Source organism: Pteropus medius, unplaced genomic scaffold (genome assembly GCF_902729225.1).
Source record: "Pteropus medius unplaced genomic scaffold, Ma_sr-lr_union100, whole genome shotgun sequence".
Classification (NCBI taxonomy): Eukaryota; Metazoa; Chordata; class Mammalia; order Chiroptera; family Pteropodidae; genus Pteropus; species Pteropus medius.
Genome location: NW_024340849.1, coordinates 30,446,178 through 30,469,418, shown reverse-complemented (window position 1 = coordinate 30,469,418; position 23,241 = coordinate 30,446,178). Strand labels below are relative to the sequence as shown.

General features: G+C 34.1%; 1 protein-coding gene across 1 annotated transcript in view; it reads left to right on the top strand.

Annotated features, from left to right (window-relative positions):
* Positions 1 to 23,241, top strand: part of ASXL3 (ASXL transcriptional regulator 3) — a 161,012-nt gene that overhangs the window by 91,737 nt on the left and 46,034 nt on the right. Inside the window, 1 exon segment of the mRNA XM_039843753.1 lies at positions 7,690 to 7,853. Coding sequence (XP_039699687.1) covers positions 7,690 to 7,853 — 164 coding nt within the window.

Here is a 23,241-nt window from a genome sequence, read left to right as displayed (position 1 = left end):
TTGTTAGCAAATTAAAAAGGCAACAAAGGAGATTACTCCATTCTTTTCTACCTGCTTTCTTTTAGACTACAAAGTCATAGAAATAATGAAGCTACCTTAATGAAAGAATAGAGAAGTAAAGTCATATTCACCGCCCATATTTAATGCAGTGGTCTAGCTATTTTGACAAAAGTTATCTCATTTAGTCTTTACCTCAGTTATGTACAACAGAATTATTTCCATTTCTCAGCTGAAGAAACCGATGCCTAGAGGATTACAGTGATTTGCCCATAAATGACACAGCTAAGATTCAAGCCAAGGCATAGCTAGCTCCAAAGTTTAAACCATTGATTAACATGGTTAGATGTGGTCTGACTGTCAAATCATCTAGTCTATATCATAGACCTGTAGCCACTACTGAGAAGCAACATGGCACTCTGTAACATCATGAATCTGCCATCCATGTTAAAATGCAGGCACATGATTACACATAGAAGAGAAGTGAGGGACTATAAGATTTCCTGGCTGATCCTGTAAAATCAAACAGACTGTGGAAAAGATGGGATTTAAATCAAATCAATTAGGGTAACAATTTGTCAAAAGTAAACTGAAGGTGATTACTGAGAAGGAACTGTGACTGACTGACTAACCTAGCAAGCAGCCGGGCGGAATGGCTTATTTTGTGCAAAATAGTACTTATTAAGTAGTACTTATTAAGTAAGCCTCCAATATATGCCCAGTACTAGAAAATGAAAAGTGAAAAAATGTAAAATGAAAGAAAGAGCCATAAATGTGACCATCTCCAGACGGTAACCCACGTCTCTTTTGGAAAATAATATTTTTGATGTTCTATGACCTTAGAAATCTTACAGAGTAAAAGATTCTAGAAGCATTTTAGAGTGAAGATGGTATTTAATACTCCATAACGCACGTTTATGTACATTTTGCTCTCCCCAATTTGCCATTAAGTTGTTAATTCCTTGGGAATTCCTTCTTGTCCATCTTTGAGGTTCTCGCCACACCTATTACATCACTCTTATTTAGTAGGTACTGAATAAGTTTTGAATTAATTATTTGTAAGTAACTGAATGAGCTAGTAAGTTGGTCTCGATGTATGAGGCATCCTGGAGAGGGCTTAGAGCACACAATAAAATGTGTAGATATATTTTCAATAACCCTCAGTCATTCTTGTTCTGATAGTGACCTTGAGATCCTTATGAGAAATATATCAGTTAGCATAAGGACCTATTACTTTTGACTCTGATGATCTTATGGTAAAAAAACAAAACCTTGTTAGTCCTCTCCCAATTCTTAATTATGCATGGTAGAAAACATTATTCTGATTTGCATAGAAACAAATGCAATAATATCGACAAGGGCTCTTTTATATCATATATCTTGAAAATTATTAAAGCAGTAAATATTGAACCACCAAATAGTCAGTTGAAACCACATCCAGTGAGATGAAAGGTAGGTGACAGCTGAAAATGGGGTTTGAAATGCACGTTTTCTTGCCTAATCAGTTGTTTTAATATCCTGTCTCCTTATCTTAGCATAGGATGAAACTCATTTAAAACTTCCCCTATGGAGTTTCCTGAGGTACCTGTGGTACATTATAATCTTGCAGTCTACAGGGCACTTAGAAGATGGATCATGAACATTTTAAAAAGTTGGCTTAGTGATATTCTCTCTTACCACTTGTTTTGTATTAATTTCTCATATTTTCCCCTAAAATATAAGTTCCTTGCATTAGTGGTCATTTACCTAAATCAGTTTTTAATGACACTTCTTTCTATCCCATCACCACAGTAAGAGTTTAAAAAGTGCCTGCTAAACAAATCTGAGATTCTAGTGGATGTCTCTGAGGGTTTTGTCATAAATATCCTCACTAAGCTCAACTTCTGGGATGCATTCCAATATATTTTATTTGGTTTCATCTTTTTGTAGTGAAGTATTATAACTTTACTAGTGTCATAAAATTTATATACTTTTAAAATAATGTAGAAAAATAAAAATAAGATTTGAATAATAACCCTAAATCTATCATGCAAAATAACTCCCCCCAGTGTTTTATAAACATTATTTGACATCTCTTAATGTGTATGTATAGGAAGAGATCATCTTAGAAAAACTGTATTCTATTATTTCAATTAAAAGTATTAAATTTAAGTTTAGGCTGAAAAGTAAAAAAAGAACAGAAGTAAAAAAAGAAAATTGCTAATCATTGCCACAAGATATATTCATATCCAAAAGTACTCTCCAAAGATATTAAAAATATGAAAATTCAAAATAGGAGTGATTATCTTTTTAACTATTCATTTAACTTTGGACCAGGGATCCCTAACCCCCGGGCTGTGGACCACTACCGGTCTGGGGCTGTTAGGAACCGGGCTGTACAGCAGGAGGTAAGCGGCAGGCAAGGGAGCAAAGCTTCATCTGTATTTGCAGCTGCTTTCCAGAGCTAGCATCACCGCCTCAGCTCCACTTCAGATCATCAGGCATTAGATTCTTATAGGAGCATCTGTCCCTGGTGCCAAAAGGTTGGGGACCACTGCTTTGGGCTATATATTATAAAGGATGGGGAAATAATTACAATTACAGTCTCTCCTGCCTCCATGTTTTTGTTAGTTATATTATTTTTTTAAACATCAAGGTTGTTGACATATTTATATTCTGTTTTATAATCAGAATCCCCATAATGCATTAACCCTGGTACTATATTTTAATGGATTCAGTGCTCTCTGATAGGCTTTTTACACAATTTCTTCATTGGTAAAGGCTATGTGGATTGATGTAGATGATTAGATTTTGTCCTCTTGATAAAATTTTTTCCCTTAGACTTTACTCTTTAAAAGCCTGTTTTTCTTCTCTGAGCTCACTCAGAAGCATTCCTCCCTAATATCTTTGAGACAATGAAGAATTCTTTTATTTTGAACTATTTCTGTTTTTTTGGCTCATTCCTCCTGTAACAAAAGGCTCTGCTCTGCCTCTGGCGTATGCTCCTCTCTGTGTGACTGGTATGTCTCTGTTTCTGTGTTTGTGCATTTTATACATAAATCCCGTGTGGGTTCCCTTCTGGGAAATATGAATCTTTCAGCCAGCAGACTACCCACTGATCAACAAGAGCTCCAAAGTCTGCAGCCTTTTCTCAGATTGGTGCTCTTCCAACTCTCTTTGGTCAAAGTAATAAGAGAATTTCCCTGGCTCTGGACACATTCTCATGATTTTTATCATGGGGTCTGTCTAGTGTCTTCTTACATAGCATACACTCTCATTGTGGCAAGTTGGCAACTGTTGCTTCTCCTCCCTCCTTCTCTCGACCTCAACTACTTTATACTCTGGTGTCCAGGAGTTAGGCACTAAAACGATTACATCTTTTTCTTCATCTGAATACTTTAGGGAGGTGAGTTACCAGCTTTAACAAGATAAGACAATCATATAATTGGATTGTTCCTAAGCCAATTAAGAGTAAATGCACAAGGATAATTAAAAAGAAATTAAACATTCTGTAGGGTAGCAAATTTAGCAATAAGTTTATCTACTCCATTTTGTTCCAAAATTAAAAACATATTTTTACTTAGATGGACATCTTTGAAATAGATCTTTTGGTTTTGTCTTAAAAGAGTATATACTTCTCTGAATTTTTTTTTCCATGACATTCTTAAAGAGTTTGAACCATACTAAATAATAACCAACAGAATAAGTTCTACTTCTCACGTTGCTTATAACATAAATTTCAAAAGTTTTTCAATTTTTTCATTTCCCCACCTCCCCTCCCAGTCAGAATCACTCTTGGTAATTGATCTCAATTCTTTCAGATTGAGGCTCTTCAGGCCGTAAAAAAAGAATTAAGCAAATTTCTTTCCTATGTTTTCAACATTTCTGTCTCTAGGTTTTACCTTTACCTCTTCTAAGAAAAGAAGCTTCTTCCTAATTCTCTTCCTGTGGTCTTTTTTGTCATCGTTGTGAAATACTTCAAACATATAGAAAAATACAGATGATAATAAAGCAGACATTGACTCAACAGATACTGGAGTTTGTCAGATTTGCTTTAGATTTTTAAAATATAGGTACAACTTTTATACTTTTTATATTTATAAGAGATTGGCCAAAAATTTTCTCTTAGTTTATCCTTATATGTACTTATTCTGGAATAAAGGTTATATTAACTTCATAAAGTGAATTAAAGAGCTTTCTTTCTTTACCTACTTACTGAAATATGTATAAAATGAAGTGGAGGGAGAGTTCTTGGATGTATGGTAAAATTCATTTTCAGAGCTATGTACAATAAGTGCTTTGTGTGCATATGGGGTGGGAGGTCGCCTATTTATTCATTTTTGAAAAGTTTTTACAAACTTATTTAGATTTTCTATTTTTAAGTTAAATTTGAACATTTATAGACATAATAGTTTATCTGCCTTCAGATATATTGACTGAAGTCATTGTATTATGCTTTTTTAAATCTATTTTTAATTATAATTATATCTGCCTTATAAATCTATACTATATCTCAGATTGTGTCCCTACAGTTTATTCTCATTCATGTTCATTTATAGATCGCTTACTAGAGGTATACCTATTCCATTAGTCTAATAAAATAAAAGCTATTTTTTGTTGTTGATGTTCTTCATTGTCCTTATATTCTATTTCATGAATGTCTACTTTTATTCTTACAATCTTTCCTTCTTTCTCCAGTTTTTATTCTCTAATTTATTTATTAATTTCCTGATTTGTACACTTTTAACACTTGAATTTTTAATATTTTTCCACTCTCTAGTATATGCAATTTATCTTTAAAACTAATTTAGCTGCACTTTATAAATTTTGGCATTTTCACTTAGAATCTGAATATTTTGTTATTTTATTGCAATTTTTTTTCTTTAGCTTATGAACTTAGAAGCGTCTTTTTGAATGTGCAAGTATATAATAGGTGTGAGAGGATTGGAGTGTTTCTGTGTTTGGGTTATTGATGCCTAATTTATTTCTTTTTGGACAGTAAGATAAAGTTTTACATTATTCTTCAGTATCTGTTGAGACTCACGGGTCAGTTTTGTTTTGTTTTGTTTTGTTTTTTGTTTTCTTACTGTTCCTTGAGTGCTGACAAAAAAAAAAAAAATGCTTTCTCTTACGGGCTCAATGCAGTGTCCTATGTTAAATTCATTGGTTCAGGATTGATCATTGAGTTGTTAAAGCACTCTGTATTCTTAAGACAAGTTTTTTGTCTCCTGTCTTAATTTCTGATGAAATATATTAAAGCTTCTAACTAGCATTGTGTAATGCCAGTTTCTCTTTTTAATTATCTAAATTTTAGATTTTGAATGATATGCTGTTTAAATGGATGCAGGCTTAATAAGGTCATTATATTTTCCTGGTGAATTACTCCTTTTACACTTAAGGAATTATCTTTTTCATATCCTGTAAGGTCTTTTACCTTTATTTTGTCTGATATTAATGTTGTAGTATTGCATTTTTCTGTTGTTTTGAATGCCTAGTATTTCTTAGCTTAACTCATTTTCATCCATTTGATGTGATTTTTAAGTAGATCTCTTGTAAGCAGCATGTAATTGGATTAAATAACTTTTAAACATAATGTAAAAATCCATTTATATTTATTTTGATTGTGTCAGACTTAATTTTTAATTTTTTCCTCCTTTTATGCCTTCCATTTGATTGAGTTTTCTTTCTATGCGTTTGTGTGGAAGTTTTAAGTCTTTTTCATTTCTTCCAGGGGCTACCCTATAGAGTTTTAACAAAGTAAAGAACTAGTTTGTATCTCTCTTGCTCCCAAACAGTGCCAGGGTCTATAGTGTTCTCATTTCAGTCACACCTTCTTATCTTGCATGTAGTTATTGTCTGTTTTATTTCCACTTTGTTTTAACTATCATTAATTATTAGTATTACTTTTCGCCATTAATGTTTATTTGGAGTTACCTCTATTAGTCTTCCATTTTACAGTGCTTCTGCTACCCTCTCATTTCTAGTTTGATTTAATTTCTTTATTTGTCAAGAACATCTACTAGTGGTTATTTCAGCAAGATTTCTAAGGGACAGAGTTTCCATTTTGGATATTGAATATGTTCTTACATCACTGTCATTTTGAGAGACTTTGTTATTAATGAAGTTCTAGATTGACACTTATTTTTTCTTGGCCCTTTGAAGATATTTCGCTGACGTCTATTATTTATTGATGATAAGGTTTCTGTGTCTTATTATCATCCCTTTGAAGGTAATCTATTTTTGTTCAAAATTGTTCAAAATTTTCTTTTAATTTTTGATGTTTTGTGATTTCAGCATATCAAATGTGCATTTATGCTTTTTGAGATTTGGTGTATTGCTTAATCTGAGGGTTCCTGTCATTTTTTCAATTCTAAAAATTTCAGCCATTAGCTCTTCATATATTTCCTCTTTGCCATTTACTGTTTTTTTTTTTATTCTGAAACTCTTATAAATGTGCTTTCTGACTGCTTATTCTGTTCCCTGTATGTCTTCTCTATCCTGTTTTTTGACTCATTTTTTATGCTGCATTTTAGATATTTTCATTAACTCTGTATCTTATTTAATAATTCTTCCTCTACTATGTCCATTGAATATATTTTTTTAATATTTAAAAATATAAATTTTTTTAGAAGTACCCTCTAATTCTGTTTCAGATTTGCCTACATATTGATGATAATGTTCTATTTTTTTCATAATGGTTTTTATTCTTTTTGTTATCTCTAATTATTTAAAACAAGAGCCAGCCATTTTTCTGTCAAGGGTCAGAGAGTAAATACTGTAAGTTTTGCGATTCATGTAATTTCTGTCACAACTATTCAATTCTGCATGGTAGTGTAAAGGCAAACCTAGGCAATATCTAAACAATTGGACATGACTATGTTCCAGTAAAATTTTATTTACCAAAACAGGCACTGGACTGGATATAGCTCATACACCATAATTTACTGACTCTTGATTTAAAACATACTCTATTAAAATCACACTCAAGTGATTCTCTTAACTCAAGTAGCTAAGAGTGGTAATTCTTCTGTTTGATGTATCAGCTGACTGTCCATCACAGATTATTTTATTGTGTGTCACAATTTTGAGTTGTGAACTCTGCATACAGCCTTCTGTTGGAAGCCAGTGTGCCTTGAGTTATAGAATTATTCTTCAAAACATACTGGCATTTCAGACCTTGCAGCTAATATTTTTCTAAAGGATTGCTTTTTAAATTATTACCCTCAAAATACCTTGATAAAAATATTCTGCAATAATCCAGTATTTAGTGTTCTACCTGACACGTGGGGAGTACACAGCCATCAGTGCGACCGTTATCTCTATTAAAATTAATAGCACTGTTATATATTATTCATCTGAGGTCTTATAGAATCTACAAAACTTATAATTGTTCCTATTTATGCTCTCAAAGTTTTTGAAAATTCTGGTTAATTGGAAGGTCATAATTAAAATACTTCTTTTTGTAGACCTGCTGCTACTTTGAGTTAAAAATATACATAGTATTGAGTGAAGCATAGATTATGAAAATTAAAGACAGTTAAGGCAAGACTGAAACACAAAGAAGCTTTATTCCTTCTGAAATATCGTTTTTAAAAGGGATAGCATTAAACATATTTATGAATATGTGTGTTCAACATATACAGTATGAGTCTTTACAAGTGCATGATTTTCCGAATCTATAGTAAATTCACGCCTCTTACTTCTTTATCACAGGACACTTGAAATGGACCAAAGCTGAGGACATTGACATAGAAACCCCAGGATCTATTCTTGTCAATACTAACTTGAGGGCATTAATAAATAAACATACGTTTGCTTCCTTACCTCAGCATTTTCAACAATACCTCCTGCTTTTGCTCCCAGAAGTGGATAGGCAGGTAAGTAGTTTAGATATTTGATATTAGTCACTAGTTATATTATTATGAAGTGGCGAGTCTGTTATTGAAAATGACCGATAAGAGGATGGATTGTTTTGTAATAATATATTTATGTAATTTATATACTTATTGCTAGCATTAGTATATTTGTTTAATTTGCCAAAAACAAAACCATTTTTTATTATCAATGGTGAGCCAATTCAAATTTTAAAATACAGCACATTGCTGTAGAGTGAAAACTACAGACTTACCCACAATGGGAAAGGAAAACAAAGAAATCTAACATTCCATTATCAAATAAATTTTTGAAGTAGCTGCTCCTTTGCCCACAGGGAATATTGAAGTGCAGCAATAAAAAGCCAGGGTTTCTAAGAAATTATGTAAATGTTTTTATTCTCAACTCTTTCCAAAAGCATTTAAAATTTATGTTTGCAGTTGCCTTCTGAGAGTCTATCATCATGAATATGATTGCCTATAAATAATCACCTTTTATCTTTTTTTTAACTGGAAATGCTCTGTGTATTTTTGTATTTTTGAAATGTCTCTAAAATAAAGAAATACAAATATAGACCCATAATAGCAAGCATCAATCATCTTCTAAAGCTGTTACCTTAGAAAAGAAAAGGAAAAAATTTTTTCAACATGTAAACTTTTATTAAGTTTCACAAAAATTATTAAATGATAAAAAGGAAATATTTCCTTGTGATTCTTATTTCAGTAAATTTTGACACAGTATAGTTTCCAGTTGATGGACATAATGTTTATGAATTTTTGTCTCGGAATGATGGGTACTTCCATAAATTAAAATGGGCAATTTTGATTCAGCATTTCTATATTAATTTGAATAATTTTTTTAGCTTTTTATTCTGTTTTCTACTAACCCACCTCCTTTCATACATACTTAAAATTTGATGAGCTATATTCCTATGTGTCTCTTTGGTAGAGATTATTGTTCATATTTAGAAAAATATTATTTTGGTTTTGAGTACATTTTTATTTGGGAGTTTGCCTTCATTCTACAAAAATCTTTAATATTTACTATGAATATGATCTGTTTTAGGTGCTTTGAAATAATGGACAGTGACTACTAAATGTTTATTGAATCAATGATTAAATATACTCTAGTTGGATTCATAAGCTATATTTATAAATCAAAATATGAGGTAGAAATAGGTGAGCTTAAGAGGAGGAAGCACAAAGCACAAAATATATTGTTTTCATATGCAGAAGGTAAAAATCAGAGACAAATTTAAGATCCTTGAATTGGGCCTTGAAATATAGGCAGAATTTGAAAAATATAGATGAAAATGTGGCAAGTGAAAGTTTCAAAGATAGAAAATCAAGAGCTAATTTTATGAGAGTCTGGATTAGAGGAAGAACAGTGCAAATGAATCTTGGAAGACAATTTGAAAGTCAATTTTGGAAGATTCTTGAGTCTGAGGCTGAAGAATCTGAATAGTGTTCTCCCTGTGTTTACAATGCAAAGCCATTGAGGGCTTTTGAGCAGAGCTATAATATATAATATCATTGCTTTTTAAGAAAATTATTCTGGCAGCACTAAAAAGAAATGTTAGAGATGGGAAGCATGAAAGTAAAGATAGTTGTTAGAAAGCAATTTTAGTTGTTTCAAAAAGGCAAAATGAGGGCTTGAATTTTGAGAATAGCATTGAAATTAAAGAGGAGGAGGATAATGCTGTCATCATCATCATCATCATCATCATCATCATCATCATCACCACCATCACCACTACAACTCTCATCCAGTGGTAGCAATTTTACATTTCGTCAAATAACAGTTGAAGTAAGATATAGGGAGAAGCCACTGAGGACTCGGGTTTCAAGCTGTGACTGAGAATTGAGTTCAGGAATTAAGAAAAACCGTATTCTTATTATTATGGTTTTTTTGGTGGTGGTGGGGAACTGATTTATTAGCTACACAACGATTCTTCCACTTCAACATATGTATGGTTTATCTTGCTTACAATTCTATTCCCAGCTCCTGGAATAAAATTTTGTATATATAATATAGTCAATAAATCTTTTTGAAATGAAGAAATGACAAATTATCCTATGTTCAGCCAAATATTTCAGTAACCCAGGAGGTCAGTCTAAGCCCAATATTTTATTCAACCTGTAACAGTTTCTGTTACTCAGTTTTTTTCTAGTCACTGTGAGAAATATAAATGAATAAGGCACATTACCTGTCTTCAAATAACATCTAGTTCATCAGGAAATTATTTATTCAAGAAATATTTACTGAGCATGTATTATGTGCTGTGCACACTTTGCTAAGTATACAGGATACGAGAAACTTCTGGGAAATAATAGACAGGAGAAAGACAACCTCATGTTGAAACACTGTAAAATGTACACTTTTCTCATTACTAGGAAAGAAGTTTAATAACTTCATAAACCTCCACCAAATTTAGCACAAGGCCAGGCAAAGCAATATGAATATCAAAATGGAAGTATAAAGAAAGTTCTCTGAGGGTACAGAGGATGAAGAACTTTAGTCTGAAAGTAACATTGGAGAAGATTTCATGGTGGAAAGGATACTGAAAGTTGACCATTGAAGGACTAACAGGTAGTTTTGCAAGTATAGCCAAGAGAACGTGAATTTTACAGAGGGAGAGCATGTCATTTACAAAGGCTTGGCACTTGTGTTTCCGGACAATTTGGTAGTCAGCATAACTGGTCCAGGGAAAAGCAGTGAGATGCTGTGCTAAAGAATAGTATGGTTAACATACTTAATGACCTAGTTGCAGACTAAGTTCTTTGAACTTTTTCTGAAACCAGTGGGTAACATCACAGATTTTTCAAATGAGAAATGGCATGCATAGAATAATTTGTACAATTATTTTAGTGCTTGAACAGAGGGTAGGGGAAGAAAAGGCAAAGGATAAATAAAATACAGTCTTTTCTTTCTCTTAGGAGCCAGTAGCCCTGTGAATGATGGATCAGACAAGCAGAAAGATAAGACATAGGGAGACTGGTTGAGAGACAATTGTAGTAGTTGAGATCTGCGATAAGGGTCCGACCTTGAGCATTGGCCTTGGAAATGAAAAGAAAGAACTAAATTCCACACATAGTTTCAACCCACATGAGTAGGAATAAATGACAGATTTCCTGTGAGATGGGGTCGTAAAAGGTCTAGAAGGCAACTGGTAATTTTATTGTGGGTGACTTGGGAAGACAGAAAGGCTCTGTGGGCCTATCAATATTTGATACCAAGAAACTTAGAGCCTTTTCTCTCTGTGTCTTGAGGTGAGCTCAACCCTCTCTCCTAGCAGAAAGGTAGCTGATGCAACAAGCTATCAAAACTGTTGGTGTTTCAGTCCAGCTTATAAATACCCAAATGGGGATGAACACCACTGTTGTCTAGGCTAAAATCAGTAGAAAAAGCATGGATATATGAATCAGATTACATATATTGCTTTGAGCCAATGTAAGGTACTATAATTATGTGAAATATCTAAGAATTTCGCTTGTATGAAAGGAATCTTCATATATTTTTACAAAATTTGAAATTTCCAGCTTTCTTGTTTTCTTCCTTTGAGTACCCCAGGTTTCTGCCTAATTTCTTCCCTGGAGTACTACAGGGTCTCTTACTCTGGACCATATGAAGCCAGGGTTCATTCCATTATTACATCTTTAAAATATGGGAAGCTACATTTCCCATTTATCTTGCCACTGCCAATTGTTATTAAGTCAGCCCGTCTGGTATTTTGTTTTCCTACATTTATACTTTATTTTTAGAGGTATTTTTAATCTTAGATTACTTTTTTTGATTTACTCCTAGTTGTTTTATAACAGTGTCACATCTACTTTTATATTTTATTTTACTCTCCATACATTATACTGCAAGTAACAGAAAATAAAACTGAAACTGACTTAAATAAGGTGATTTATTGGCTCAGGGTAATTAGAAGAGAAAGATTAAAGTGGGCTTCTGGTGTTGGCCCTGGTTTCCATTATTATCAAGGACCTATTTAATTATCGTTTAATGAATCAATCTTCTCCCTTGTTTTTTGCACTATGCTAAGCCTGAATCTCTTTGCAGGAGGATGGCTACCTGAATCAAAAAATTGTTACTTGCCTCTTAGTTCACATTCATGGAAAAAATACGTCTATCCCAGTATTTCAAAGAAAAGACCTAAGATTTACACTAATGGTACTTCTTAGATCATATGACCCCTTCTTAATGACTCTAGCCAAGGAAATAGAATATGCAAATTGGTTTAAGGCAACCAGGCCTACTCTTGAACCTTAGCGCTCACCGTCTCCTGAAGTAAAATGGTGTACTGTGTAGAGATCGGGGATGCTTCAGAAATCTGGTTTTTAGGAAGTTCTATTAAAAGGATATGCATTGGGAGTAGGGTGGAAAGAAGCTCTGTCATCGACTAATAGTGCCTATAGTCGTGGGACAGGTATTGAGTTTGGTTTTAACATATTGGGTTGAGATGCTTCTACTATATGAAATGTCCGGAAATTATTATATCTTCAGGTTTGAGATTGAATAAAATCTACATATATTCTGGTGTCTGCTATGGGATTTGATGAGACTGTGAGATATCATAGTCATCCCAGAGGAATACATATATTTATAAAAGAGTATGGGTAAGAAAAAGTATGAAGAGTCAGGGAATAGATAGAACATTCAAATCTATGAGAAATCATCAATGTGGAGATCACATACAGGCAACAGTGTGAAATGGACATTAGGAGGTCATTGTGGAATAAGTTGGATGTCTTTCCTTTGTCCTTCTAGATCTACCTTCTAGAAGGTTGAAACCTTCTTCATTCTGCTTTGCTTCAAGAAGCTAACCCATAAATAGACTAGTGTATCAGGAGGACCTAGACCTTCTCTCTTCTTTTTATTTTAAAATAATCATAAACTTTTAGAAAATTTAATGGTACATAGAGAATAAATTTCCAGCCTGACCATACATCCTGTCCCCACTCCTGATAAACTATGACTTTAAGTTTACATTTTCTACAAACAAGTACTTTCTCATACAGATCCACAATCTAAGCAATCAAGATCAGGAAATTAACAACAATCATTATTATCATGTGATTCTTAGATTCTTTTTTAAGTTTAGCCAGTTGTTCCAATAATGTCACTTTTAGCAACAAGATCCAGTACAGAATCTTACAGAATCTTTATCTTCTTTATTCCAGAACAGTTCTTCAGTTGTCTCTTGACTTTTATGATTTTGACTCTTTTGGAGATTATAAAACAATTTGTGTGATATTTCCTTGTGCTTAGATTCAGATTAAGTGCCTTTGAGAGGAATATACTATGTGATGCTATGTTCTCCTTGTAACTATTAAGTGGAACACAATTTAGATTTGTCCCAGTACTGATGATGATCTGCACTTCTCCAATGTAAAGTTATTTCTTCTCTGTAATTAAATAGTATTTTATGAGGAGATTCTTTCAAACTGCATAAATATACTGTTCTCTAGACTTTCAACTTATTCATTTATTTGTATCTGTATGGTTGCACTATTTCTTGATTTTTCAATTGGTTATTATGCTCAAATTGTCCCAGATTTGGTCACTGGGAGCCTGTTCAAGCAGTTCCTGTGTCTTCTTATTTGTCTCCATCATTCTTTGAGCACTTCATTATTTCGAAGCATATCAAATTGTTCCAGTTTCATCTTATACTTTCTTTGCCCCTGCTCAGTAATGTACCCTTTGTCCAAGGAGCCATGGTTCCCTTTAGCGGAGGATGGTGTTTAGAAATCAAGATCTCACAAAACGTGTCCTCTTTGCTGTTAGGGTGTTACTGCTCCCAGATCTAGGACAGAGTTAGGAAATATGAATAGCATGTAAATGCATACAAACACATGTGTATATGTGCACATATGCCTAAGTCCTGGTAAGCCCTTTTCCCCTTACCTTTCAGGTCAAATACTATCCCCCATTATTAGCTCTAGCTTACTGCACTATCCTCTGTGGTTTTGCTGCACTTTGACCACACCTTTATAAATAGTCACATTAATTTATTATCCTCAAACAGTCTTAACTTGAATGAGCCACCTGTGCCTGCTAGGACTCCCAGCTAACTAATGACCTTTTGAGGTAATAGGATAATCTGAATGTAAGCAAATTCTAGTGCTTTGGGGGAGGGAATGAATATGTAATGCATTTATTCAACCAATATTTAATACTTATTTATTTAATACTTATTACATATCAGATAAGCACTGATGATACATACATTAATAAGCACAGTACCTACCCTGAGGGAGGTAATGGTTCTAGAAGAGGAAGAGATGTAAAAGCCTATATAGTTATAGAACTATGCCATGATTGTAGTATATGCATTGTGCTATGGGAACATAGAGAAGAAAATTATATTCTGTCTGTGGTAGTTAGAGAAGGCTTCAAAGAGAAGGTGTCACATGAATTGGGAAGGTGAAGTTTACCAGTTAAGTCTGATGTGATTTCCTAGTAGAGGAAATATTTGCCAATAATAACACATTACATAAATCAGTCTGAGGCCTTTTGCATAGATTATCTCCAGTCCTTCTAGTAACTCTCCAAAGAGTCTGTATTATTAACCCAGTTTTACATATGCGGAAACTGAGGATCAGGGGGAAAATAGGACTTGCCCAACCTCTTCCAAGTAAAAACATGGGAGCCAGAATTTGAACACAGATTTGTCTGACTCCACATTCATGCTCTTTCCCCGACACGATGTTCTTTGTCCCTAAGACACGAGCAGAGAAGCATATGAGGTCTATCAACATGCAATTGAGATGGCTGGGGTATAAGATAAGTTGAAGCTAGAATGGCAGGTTGGAGCAAGCCTTTAGAAAAGGCCTTAGAACTGAGCAAGCAATGTAGAATATACCAAAAATTTTCATTTGAAGCATGACATTATTAGATTTATATTTTAGAAAAGGGGCTCTATTGGAAGAATGAGGCAAGAAGCAGAAGAGGGAGATGCCCCCACTTTCCACCTTGTTATGGTTTAGCTATACTATCCTTCTTCCTGTCCTTCAAACTTAATTCTCTCTTAGACTCTGTGCTTGCTATCAGCTCTGCTAGGAATGCTTTTCTAGTATGTTTTGACAGGGCCAGCTCATTCTCATCCACCAATTAAGTCTCAATAGCATTTTCTCCCAAAGGCTTTTCTTGCCCTCCCCTCCCATCTAAAATACCTTCTTGAGTTGTTTTCTGTCTTATTTTTCTGTTTATTTTCTTCCTTGTACTCATAATTTACACATGAGTTCATTCATGTCCTCCTCGTGAAAATAAAAGCTGCAGGACAGTGGCTTTGCTTTTTCTGTTCACTGTGCCTGGCATGTAGTAACTGTTCAGCAAATGTTTTTGAATGAATGAATGAATGAACACAGGCTGGGAAACCACTTACAAGGCTAGTTTAACATGTTTGATAAACAGCAGAACTTTAGCTAAAGCCATTATAGAATGAAAAAGGCCTAATTTATAAGACATTGTATTAATTTGTTAGGGCTACCGTAATGAAATATAGACTGGGAGACCTAAAAGCAGAAATGTATTTTCTCACTGTTATGGAGGCCACAAGTCCAAGATCAAGGTGCTGGCCTGCTTGCATTCTCCTGAGGTCTCTCCCGTTGGCTTGCAGAAGGCCTTTTTTTTTTAATGGATCATCACATGGCCTTTTCTCTGTGTGACCACATCCCTGGTGTCCCCTCCTCTTTTTATAAAGACACCATTCTTATTGGATTAGGGCCTCACCCATATGATCTCGTTTATGCTTAATTACCTCGTTAAAGGCCCTGTCTTCCAAAGCATTGGCAGTCAGGACTTCAGCATAGGATTTGGGGGTGGACACAAGTCAGTCCAATACAGACATTTCAGTATTAAAATCATTAAGACTTTGTAGTTGAATTTGGGGGAGATAGAGGAACCAAATACATGTTTTAGGCAGTGTTTATTACACATTTTTGAATAGCAAGTGATTAGTACTTTTTAAAGTGAGGGTAAACTTAAACATGTTTTTGTCCTCAAAGTTGATGGGAGAAATTGAAATTAGGAGAAAAAAGATTGACTTATTGACCAAAGTTTTAGAATAGATGGGAAGAAATGGGGATTAGAAAAGAAGCTGGTTTAAGAAAAAAAATGCTGATTTCTAAGATCAGAGAAAAGAGAAACAGGAAGGAGGGGGTGAAAAAAATAACTAAATTGAAGTGTACATTGGAAAATGAGGGGTTTTTCAGGTGGGTGGTGGTATATTTGATGAGGCTAGAGGACTAGAGATTTCAAGAGAGTCAAGGTCTTTGGAAAGCAGTGTGATGGATTGTCCTATGGATTCGTCTGGGGGAAAAGTCATTGCCGAACAGCACTGAGGCCTCATTTGAAGTTAGGTGGCAGTGGACACATTTGATCTGCTTCTATGCTTTTTATCCCAGCAATGCTAAATATTTGTGCATTTAGCTTGGTGATAGATAAACCAGAAGTTGGATTTTGCAAGGATTGAAATTTCACAGAGGCTCAAATTGAAGGAACCAAGAGATTTTAGAGGACTTGTGAAATGCTTATTAGAGGATTGATTATGGGGTCCAGACTAGATATGGAGAAAATTAAGGTCAAAGGGGCTGCAGTGAATGGAGGTCTCAGGGAGTAGAAAATATGTGTTTGAAGAAAGAAATGTATTTTGTCGAATAGTGTTATATAGAGTCTCAAAATAGCACTTCGAATATGATCAGATTTAGGTAAACACATGGATCAAAAGTCCTCTCCTTAAACAGCTTTTAGGTTCAGAGATCAAATATAAAGAAACCAAGGAGTCAGAGCAGCATTGGTCAGTGCTGTTCAGGTAGAATTGTAACTAGTTCTTTGTTCAGTCCCCATGTAGGAAAATTGGTTTAATAAATTCAGAGCCTGGGTTTGTAGCCAGACATGCCTTTGTGCATAGCTCTCTGCAAGCTATGCTTGAAGAATTTTTAGAACCTCCTTGATTATACATGGCAGATCCTCTTTTCTCTAAGGATTTGTACTTTATAAACTGTGTCTACATAGAACAATTTTGTGACCTTTTTAAAATATATGGCAGCTGGTGGAAAAAATATCAACTAAAGTGAAGTCATATTTAGGTTTTTATTACACTTTCAAATTGAACATCACTGATGAATAGGTTGTCATTTCTGTCATCTGTATCATTTTTAAGTGATGTTCATCTCTGCCTCCATTTGATGATATCAGGACTATCAGGGCTGTCTTTCCAAATACTTACAAGACCAATCCCCAACTGCTTCTAAATAAATTATGCCTATTATTTTTTGTCCAAATAGTAATTGCAACATTTCAATCTGTTCTTACTGATCTCCCAATTTTGTTCTGCATTCATTTCTATGTGGCTGTGGTCTGTTAAATGACTAGCCACTGAAGGATATGTACTATGTAGGCTCTTTAAAATTATATCTAGCTTTGTGCTCTTCAGGTTTTTGCACTCACTGGCAATAATGCACATAATTTTAACTGTGGAGAATGTCATTAAACTAAAATGGAACATTTACACAGTCCCTTTTGCAGAGAATTTTGGACTAGGAAAATGAATGTGTGTGTCAGACATTTTACAGCACATGAGAATGTGATTTATTGATTTCTGATGGCTCTCTTGGCATCAGTGTATATATTTAAAGAAGTCACGCAGCCTTTATAAATGCAAATGGAAAAGGGCTTTCCATCTTTTTCCTCGATGGAAATAGCTCATACATTTGCAATAACTCAGGCTCCTCTTAGAGATTGCTCTATGTACCGTATATATTGATTTAAAAATTATACAGTTATTTTATTCTACAAATAGCGTATATAATGAAATGTCAATTTACCTAACAGATTATAAAAATTCAAATGTATTAAAGATATGAAGAAATACTCATATCTTAAGCCTTTAGGTAAAACTAAGTGTGTACTTGAGATGTAATTATTTTAATGGAACTGACACTTTGGCTTTTTCCCTCCTTCTGAAAGCATATCTTAAAGTACTTAGGAAATCCAATATTCCTTCTAGCCTAAGTCACTTACTGGTGATAGTAAATCAAACATGGCCAAAGATATCCTTATAGACCGGGCCTGGAGATTTCCGTTCTCGCCATTTGAACTCTGTGCTTATGAAGGAAAGTGATTTCATTTGAATAGTATTCATTTCTTAGCTAACAGCATAGTTAACATCGAATCTTGTTTATTAGTATCTACTTCAGTATATATCGAATAATGTATTAACTGGATTGAATTACAGATGAATAAGTAATTGTATTTAACAGGCAATCGGACAAACTGCTTATTTCAGTCTTAAAAATGGTTAAGACACACTGAGGAGACACACTCATTTAACTTGGAGACTATTTCATTCTGTATATTAAGCCACTTTCTTCCTCTTTTGTATAGGATACTTGAGAAGGTGTATTTGAGAGGTCTTGTATAATCAACTACCTCTACCATATGAAATTATTAGATATTTAATATTGTCATTTAATATTTACATAATTACTTTTGTTGTTACCATATATAAATCATTTAATAATATATGTATATGTAACACTTAACAATCAGCTTTTATGGGAATGGAGAATAAGGAACTTTAACTTTGTTTTATCATACAAATGACTAGAGTTTGAAAAAGATGCATGTGGTAGATTACACGTTAGTGCCTGTCATTTTAACAAGTGACATGCTAATGTCAAGGTCACCATGGACCATTATGAACAGGTATCATACAGTGACTCACCCTTAAATTAGGCTTAAGGGTAAGAAGGAAGAAAACTGATTTTACTTATTAAATCATTTTTAGAACTTCTAGTAGTTATTAAACACTATTTAAAAATATAGTTACCTGAGAAAATACTTGGATTCCATTTGTACCATTTATTGAAGATCATTGTAAAGGAATAAAGAATCGATTATAAGCAGGAAGTGAGCCTCTGGATTAAAGTGGCAGTATGTGTATTCAATTTCCTTCCTGGCTTCTAAATTCTCATTAAAATGACACTGGCTTTTTCACATTATTATATATTTCTTTATTAGTCCTGGAACCTAGGGAAGAATGTTATCTAGATGCCAAATACTGTGAGGAATTTCTGTAGGAGATAATGAAGGTGAGACTAGATTGCGCTAAGATTTAACTAAAATGAAAGTGACTGCCTGGAGAGGCAAACTTTTTTTGTGAGATCTGACTGAAAGGGACTGTAGATTTGCCCTAGAGAAAACCAGTTCTGAGTAATCACAACCAGGAGCAAGGGTAGAGCCTTCAGGAGGAGCAAATCTCTGTACTGCTCTTGCCCTCTGGGAATATTAACTGGGATTTAGTCCCTAAAGAGAAGGCTACTGCTGAAATGTTCCAATCCATATTTGCTAAGGGGTTGCCTTATGTTCTGCGTCTAAAGGCTAACTGTTTTTCTAGCTAACGGGAGACCTAACCTCACTGATGTATCCTTAAATATACAGTTAAGACATTCTTTATTAAAGAATCTATCCCTACTCTTCACAAGTGCCAAATCTCTATTTGGGCACAAGCATCAGTGGGGCAAACAGGCACTTTTTTCTGATTCCTTATCTGAGCCTGAAAGACTTATGCAGGATCCAACAGAGCTTCTGACAGAAACCATCTCAATATCTAATACAGATCCAACACCCGCTGACCTCTCTCTTGGGATAAAAAGACAGATCAATAATGTGACATAGTAAAGATTTGGCAGTTCAAAAATGAGACTCAGTGTGACAATTCAAAGAGTAAAACCCTCTGTGTGTCATGGAACAGGATAAAAATTTCTACAATATCAATTAATAAATTGAAGGTGATTCAGGAGAATTGAGTTATTTTTTAAAATATTGAAATTTTATTATGGCCTATGTAGCAATGTGCTAGACATTGGGGATGTTACGTTACCTGAGACTGTCATGCATCTACCTTCATCAAGCTTGTAAGTCTAGCAGGAGAAACAATATTGGAAGTAGAACATGTACACGAAGCTCCCTAGGAATATTATTTTGAAAGAGAGAGAAAAAGCTTGTGTGTGGGCATATGAGTGAGCTTGATGTAGTTATTTGGAAATAATGTGATACTTTGGAATTAAATTAAGATATCTTGGGCAGAACCAGAACAGTGCTCAGTGTCTGGCCAACTCTTCCCCATCATCAAGGCATTTGTTTTTACAGTCTCAGTGGTGGGAACAGACACTGTGAGAACAGGGCACTGTGACCTCTGTCCTTTTCAGGTAGTTCTTCCTAGCCTCTGGTGTTTCTTCACATTTGTGCACTGATCAAGACTCAACTGAAGAGCTCCAGAATTTTCTCTCCATTATACTCTTCTTTGGTTCACTCATTTTCTTCTTGTGAACTATAACTGCTTTGGTTTCCTCAGACTCTCAGTTTCAGTTTCTTGTTGGCCCAATAGATGGATGGTGGCGCTATTTACAGAAGAAGGTAAAACTGGAAAAAGAACATGTTTTCGGCTTTGGAAATGTTCATCTTTGGAAATGTTTCATCATTTGAGAAATCTATATGAAAACTTTAAATAAAGAGTTGGCTGTAGAGGTCTGAAGGTTAACCTGAATTCTGAGCTGTAGTTAATAATAATAATAAAATTAGAAACCACTGGCATATAGATATTAATTAAAACCATGGATGTAATTGATACATACTATAGAATGAGAAGAGGACCCAAGATTAAAGCTTGAGATTTCCCAATCTTAATGGCCGAATAAAAGAGATTAAGTTGACAAAGGATGCCAAAAACTAATAGCCAGTGAAATGGAGAAAAACCAAGCATGTGTATCACTGAAGTTAAAGGAGTGTATATTTAAAGAGGAGGGTGAAATTTATTTAATAATTAACTGTTGAATAAGATGAGTATTGAGAGTTAACCATCAAATTTCACATATGCAGTTCACGGGTCATCTTGATAAGAACAATTTTGGAGGCATGGTAGGGTAGAAACACCAGTTCGTCGTGGAAAGAGAGAATTTTGATAGAACTCTTTTTTTTTTCCCCCCCTACTTGTAAAGAGGAACAGAAGTGGAACAATATATCCAAGATTTTCTTGTTGAGTACATATAGGCCATTATTTTTTTTTAATTGCTTTTGTAAATGGGGCCTTTTTTCCATAGCATAGTAGTTGTGTTTGTGTACATGAATATGAAAGCTATTTTTTTCTTAGCCATCTTACTCAATTTTGGGTTATTTTTATTTGTTTTTATTTTATGTTCTTGAGTTTTCCAGGTAATATCACTTACTAAGAATTATCATTTTATCTCTTCCTTTCTAGTTAATATAGTTTTTAGAACCATTATTTTGATAGGGAAGAAAGCCAGATTGGATTGGGATGAGGACTGAGTTAGAGAAGAAAGGAAGTAGATAATGCAGACATGTCTTTTAAGAAATTTGGTTATTCAGTAGAAATCATAGGGTAAATAGAACAGTATAATTTAAGGAGAAAGGTGAGATTTTTTTTATTTGAATTCTTTTTTCACCTGGGAGAGGATTTAGTATGTTTAGTGATCAAAGGAATAGTGATCTCTTTAAGAGGGAGCAGTTAAATAATCAAATAAAAAATAGAAATCAGTTGCTTACTATAATGATCCCTTAAAAGACAGAGATGCAGAAGGTAGTGATCAGAGTATTGGAGGAGAAATTTTCCTTAGAGAGGAAAACTGGAAGAGAGGAAGTGGGTGAAGAAGATAGATGTAAAGCTTGCTAGTGGAAAGTCTGGGATTTCCTGTCTGATCACCACAGATTCTTTTTTTCCTAGAAAAGTACAAGTCAAAATTATGGACAGTTAGTGATAGGTAGGGTGAGGATAAGGAGGAAGGTAAAAAGCTTGAGGAAAATGGAGCTTGAAATAGTCACTGAAGAGTGAGAATGGAGTTCACTAAAAGAAGCACTGTAGGCTAGCTGGAGAGTGATAAGTCGCCCACAAGTGAAGACTTAATCATCAAATTTGTTTACTGAAAAGAATGGATTTTCCAAAGTACTGGCTATGGAATGGTAAGGTCCACCATGGACTGGGCTTTTGTCATAGGTGTGTATCCAAATGATGAGAAGGGCAAGAATCTTCAGAATGTGACAGACACGAAAATCTAAGCAAAGAGAGGAACAGTGGACGAAGTGTAAGTAAAGGAAGGGGTGAGTGGACAGCAAATCATAATGAGATCAAGAGTGATTATAATAGGAGTAGGTGGGCAAGCTGGCTGGAAGGAGGGGGCTAGGTCAGCATAACAGATGATAAAAAGTTATAGCGATAGAGCAGTTTGGGGGATTCTTTTTCCCAGATTTTCCCCAAATATCTAGTCTTCTGACTTCTATCCATTGTTAGTAGCTCTACAGAAAATTTGAGTTTTCCCTTTCTGGTTTGGGGTTTGTGTCTAGCTTAAGAATATATTCCCTACATGAATTTTTACAAATATCCTTAAAATATTCTAAAAAATTTTTTAAATATTTAAACATTTTTCTTTTTCGATTTTTAGAAATATGAGTCCTGTGATGTTTTTTTTTTCTTTTTCAAGATTCTTTTATCTATTTCTGGAGCCCTGAATTTCATGTGAATATTAGGACCATACTATCAATTTCTGTAAAGAAGCCAGCTGGAATTTTGATAGGAGCTGTCTCAGATTTTTAGATCACCTTGGAGAGTATTGTCACTTAACATTATTAAGTCCTCATCCATCAACCTGAATGTCTTTCCACTTATTTAGATTGTTTTAATTTCTTTCAATCGTGTTTTTTAGTTTTCAGAGTATAAGTTTTACAGTTCCTTTATTATATTTATCCCTTACTATTTTATTATTTTTAATGTTACTGTAAATGGATTTTTTTCCTTCATTTCATATTTGGATTGATGACAAGTCAGCTGTTAATGTCATTGTGGTTCCCTTGTAAATAGCGAGTCATTTTTCTCTTTCAAAATTTTCTCTGGCGTTTTTCACTATGATGTGTCTGGGTGTAGATCTCTTCACGTTTATCCTATTTAAAATTATATTGAGCTGCTTTGACTTGTAGATTAATGTTTTTCATTAAATTTGAGAAGTTTAGGCCATTATTTCTTTGACTATTTCTTTTCTCTCCTCTCTCTCCTCTGTTACTCCTGATACCCATTTGTTAGTGCACTTAACTGTGTCCCACACTTCTCTAAGGCTCTGCTCATTTTTTTTTCTTTCTGTTCTCTAGAATTCATAATCATTATTGCCGATTCTTCTGCTAGTTGAAATTTACTATTGACTCCCTTTAGTGAAACTTTCATTTTAGTTATTTTACTTTTTAATCCAGAATTTCCAATTGTTTTTTTCATAGTTATTATGTCTCTATTGATATTCTCTATTTGATGAAACATCGTCATACCTTCCTCCATTTATTTAAGCATGGTTTCATTTAGTTATTTTCAGATAATTATAATGG